Raw genomic sequence first — 5,000 nt, forward strand, 5'->3', positions numbered from 1 at the left:
TCATCGTTATTTTTTGCCATTGCCATTACTATTATTATTATCATCAACATTTTTATGCTTATTATCTTCATTATCATTATTGTTAGCATTATCATTATCATTATCATCATCATTACTATCATCAGCAGTATAATCATCATCATTACCATACCATTATTACTATAATCACCCTCATTGTTATCATCATTACTATCATGATCATTATCGTTGCCATTATCATTATCATCAGTATCATAATCATTATTGGTATTATTGCTGTTATTATCATTATATTATTATCGTTATCATAATTACTATTATTGTTATTACCATCATTGTTATCATCATCATTATTGTGGGAGTAAGCAACTCTGCAGCTCATTGGGATGCCTTGTGCAATTTGAGAGTATATAATTGTTCCCCCATGAAAGACCGAGAACCCACTGAGAGAGGCAGCGGGCAAAGGGGGGGGGGGGGGGGGGAGTCTAAGATTACGTGTGTATGGTACCGTTTCAGAGGGCTTTCGTCTAAAAAAAAAAAATCTGATATAAAAACTCCAAATCAAAGCATTAATAACTAATCAAAATTTTACTTTAAAATCAAATCAGGCAGTAATAAAATCACTAAACATGGATGTATAAAATAGCACTAAAACGGGTCATAATATGAAAATTTCGAACCTTTACATGGCAGATTATCATTATATAAATCAAGTTCGTCCAGCTCCTAAGTGATAAAGACATGACAACTATCATGACACACGTAACTTTTGTCTCCCTGAAGTATCCGTTGTTCGCTGAAGTCGGCTGCAGTTCAGTTATTTAAAAAAAATGGGTTTGAGAGAAATACACTTATACTTTGACCAAGACGTAGAGAATAATATTTCATAAAATAATAATAAAAATACTTGCTCTCATTAAAACAGAAACGGAGTGAATTATGTGAACGAACGAATAATATAACGAATGGAAACTTAAACAAAATAAAACCAAAAGAAAACCAGACCCGAACATAAAACTCCCCAAAAAGCGTGAATAAAGATAAAAACAAAAACTACGTGAAAGTATATCAAAGATGCGGGAGAAACGACAAGCGGCGACTGAAAAGGGGCTTCTCAGAGCGGGAAAGCGAGCAAGGTGTCGAAAGCCACTCTTACCTTATCATTATCATTTTCGTTATCCTTACCATTTCATCAGCAGCATCAAATTAGTCTTTTTTTATCATCATCATTATTATTATTATTATTATTATTATTGTTGTTGTTGCTGTTGTTGTTGTTGTTTTGTTGTTGTTGCTGTTGTTGTTGTTATTGTTGTTATTGTTATTATTATTATCATTATTATTATGATTATCATTGTTATTATTATCCTTATTATTATTATCATTATCATTGTTATTATTATCATTATTATTATTATCATTATCATTGTTATTATTATCATTGTTATTATAATTGTTACGATTATCTATATTTCCATAATTTCTCCTAATATTACTGCTATAGTTTTTATTTTCATAAATAATATTACATTTATTGATATTACCATTATTATTATCATTAGCATTTTTATTTTGCTATTGTGATAATCATTATTTTCATTATTATGATAATCATTATTCTGTTGTTACTCATTATTACTACAACTATTATTGTTGTTGTATTTGCTGTTACTGATATTATTATTACTATTATCATTATTATTATGATCATCATTATTATTACCATTATCATTATCATTATTATTATCATCGCTATTACTATCATTATTAATATAAACATCATTACCCTTATCATTACTGTTTTCATAATTATTACCATTAATATTACTATTATCTTCATTATCGTTATCATCATTATTATTATTACAATCATCATTATAATTTTCATCATCATCATTATCATCATAATCATAATTAGAATCCTAATCCTAATCATCATCATCACCAGTACTAACATCATCATCATTATTATTGTTATCATTATATTATTATTATTACAATCACTATCATTACCATGTCGTTGTAACGTTTTTTAAAAAATTGATCTTAATGTAATTTTTTATTTATTTATTTCTGTTTTATGTGATAGTTGGAAGGAAGGAAGAGAGGAGGACATAAAGTAAAATGAGAAAGAGGGATAGATGAAGAAGAGGAAGAGAGGAAGAGAGAGAAAGAGAGAACAGGGGTATACACACACACACACACACACACACACACACACATATATATATAGAGAGAGAGAGAGATAGATAAATAGATAAATAGATAGAAAGATAGATAGATAGATAGACAGATAGACAGATAGATAGATGGTAAGAGAAAGAGAGAGGGAGGGACGGAAGGAGAAGGAGAAAGAGAGAGAAAGTGTGTGTGAGAGAGAGAGGGGGGGGGGGAGGGAGGAAGAGAGAGAAAGAGAGAATAGGGGTATACACATACATACACACACACACATACACACACATATATAGATAGATAGATATATATAGAGGGAAAGAGAGAGGGAGGAACGGAAGGAGATAGAGAGAGAGACAGAGAGAAAGTGAGAGAGAGAAAGATACATAGAGAGAAAGAGAGGAGAGACAGAGAGGGAGAGAACTGTGGAGAGAGAGGGGAGGGAGGTATATATATATATATATATATATATATATATATATAGAGAGAGAGAGAGAGAGAGAGAGAGAGAGAGAGAGAGAGAGAGAGAGAGAGAGAGAGAGAGAGAGAGAGAGGGAGGGAGAGAGAGAGAATGAGAGAGAATGAGAGAGAGAGAGAGAGAGAGAGAGAAAGAGAAAGAGAGAGAGATAATGAGAGAGACAGAGAGAGAGAGAGTTTATATGTGCCTTGTTTGATTTTACAATTTTTTTTTTTTTTTTTTATAGATACAACGAATTACCTGTTTGGAATGCGGCCAGCCAACATTATGCAAATGTGTTAGCTGCTCTACCGTTTCCTATTATGCTCCTCTGTTGACATTTCAAGGTACTGTATTTTGAGAAGGTCATCGGAATCTCAATCTAGAGCTATATATATTTCTTATATATGTATCAATTATTATGTAACGGCGGTTTCCATTTCGTATTATTTAGTATAATTGTTTATAGAAAGCCATTGCTTCGTAAGTCTAAAATAAAATAAAGAATAAAACATTTTCTTGCGTATTAGTATTGTTAGTAATTGTGTTAGTATTGCGTAATTATTAACTTTCCCATTCAGGCATGTACAGGACCTTGAAAGTAAGTACTATAGATGCACAACGTAGTAAACTATTTATTTGCACAAGATACTTCATCATGAGCATCCAAGTGTGTGCGTGTGTTTATGATTATATGTGTGTATCTGTGTGCATGTGCGTACAGTATATCGTTTATGTCAGCGATGAAATAACCGTATCAACATCCTTTATCAAACTTTATTTATCGCTTAAGAAAATTTGGGTCTTTGGTGACAATTAAATGAAATAATTGTAAAAAGTCCTCATGATATACACGGTGAGAGGGCCTTGGCAATTCAAAGCATTAATTCTGCAGACTGTTCCTGAGAGACGCCGGTGCAGACAAATGGAAAGGCAGCTTGTCTCAAGGTAAATAGGCCATGACGGTGTCCATGAGCTGTGTGCCGTTGAGTGGACACATGAGGAAGGCGGCGCCGCAGTCCCCGCCTCGCCCGCCGAAGCTCCTGGCCTGCAGGTACTCTCCCCTGGCGCCCCCGGGGGGAAGGACTCCCTCACCGGGCTTCACGTCGGGTCTGGAAGGAAGGGGCAGGTGATTAGCATAAAAGATAAAGAAGTTTCCAGCGCTATTTCTCAGTCAGAAACACTGAAGGACAGACACGGAGGCACGAGCGCCGCCTTGGCACTCACCCGAGCAGTGCCAGGATGGCCAGCTCCTCCTGCACCAGATCCTCCTCCTCCTGGCTGGCCAGTTCGCACACCAGCCTCATGCCGCATCCTGTCACGTCCTCCGCTCGCACCAACTCGAGGGCGTTCTGCATCCTCCAGTCGTCGTCGTCCTCCACAGTGGAGCGACGCCCCCGGCGGTGCCCCCTCCTCCTGCCCCCGCGATTCCTGCGTCCTCCGCCTCTGGAGGCAAGGGCGGCCAAGCCCAGGACACCCAATCCTACAGCTCCTGCGACGGCCAGGCCGGCGAGTCCTGCGCCGCCTGCGGTCCCTGCCAACACTCCGGTCGTGATAGTGGTCGTCATGGCTGCTGACGGGATCTGGGGAGGCACGGAGAGGCCTTAGGCAAGGGCGAGGAAGGGAAGGTGGGAAGTCTTTACAGCTTAAGAGATCAGACCTGTTTTTATAAACTATTTAAAGAAAAGAAATAGCACATTAATTCTTTAGACATCGAAAGGGAAGGAAGATAGCAGGTTTTTGCGAGGGAAGGAAGGTAGCGGGCCTTTGCCACTCTGCACGGCTTTTCAGGTGGAAAAGGAAGCTTTCGGACGTTTAACCTGCTTTAGCAAGTCATGTATTATTTGTTCTTTGGATTAGACAGTTTATGTTTTGTGAGCTCTATGTGTTTAACTTTCTAATATCGGAATGCTCCCTCTATAGTACAGCATTCATTTAGACTACACCAAACAAAGATTTTATAATGTTAGATGGGGATGTTATCTACTTTTACGTGTGTGATGACTTTGAAATTGTTATCAAGTTTACGCATATGTGACGTTATTTCAATTCACGTATATTTACTCATATACCGTCCCTCTAGCTCCTCCCCTTGACATTTAGAAACGACATCATAGTATCAAGTCCATCCGAAAGTATACCAAACATGTATAAATCATTAGAGAAAAAAAACGGAAAAATCAGGAACCCCTACCTTCGTTTCAGGAAAGCTGAAAGTGCTGAAAGTGGGTGTGTGTTCCGAGGAGCCACGAGGCTTAGGAGGCACTGTGCTAGGCCTAGAAATGCGTGGCCCTTATATACAGCACCCACTGTGATGCTGCCCTTGTGCTGTACTGCTGTGCGTTGCAGTGAAATATGAGTGTCACCTCGAGAGAAACCATACGGTGAGGGG

General features: G+C 37.7%; 1 protein-coding gene across 1 annotated transcript; it reads right to left on the bottom strand.

Annotated features, from left to right (window-relative positions):
• Window positions 1-3,400: 3,400 nt before the first annotated feature.
• Window positions 3,401-4,930, bottom strand: LOC125030900. The gene is made up of 3 exons (XM_047621236.1): window positions 4,803-4,930; window positions 3,836-4,191; window positions 3,401-3,720 (listed from the first exon to the last, which is right to left on the bottom strand). The coding sequence occupies exons 2-3, from the start codon at window positions 4,174-4,176 to the stop codon at window positions 3,552-3,554; spliced, it is 510 nt and encodes a 169-aa protein (XP_047477192.1). The 5' UTR covers window positions 4,177-4,191; window positions 4,803-4,930; the 3' UTR covers window positions 3,401-3,551.
• Window positions 4,931-5,000: the final 70 nt, after the last annotated feature.

Source organism: Penaeus chinensis, chromosome 12 (genome assembly GCF_019202785.1).
Source record: "Penaeus chinensis breed Huanghai No. 1 chromosome 12, ASM1920278v2, whole genome shotgun sequence".
Taxonomy (NCBI): Eukaryota; Metazoa; Arthropoda; class Malacostraca; order Decapoda; family Penaeidae; genus Penaeus; species Penaeus chinensis.

What these genes read in the sequence shown, in the direction of transcription:
- LOC125030900 (XM_047621236.1), bottom strand. Translation starts at nt 4,176, where the DNA reads ATGACGACCACTATCACGACCGGAGTGTTGGCAGGGACCGCAGGCGGC. An exon ending in GCCATCCTGGCACTGCTCGG is followed by an intron (nt 3,721 to 3,835) that starts GTGAGTGCCAAG and finishes CCTTCCTTCCAG; the next exon opens with ACCCGACGTGAAGCCCGGTG.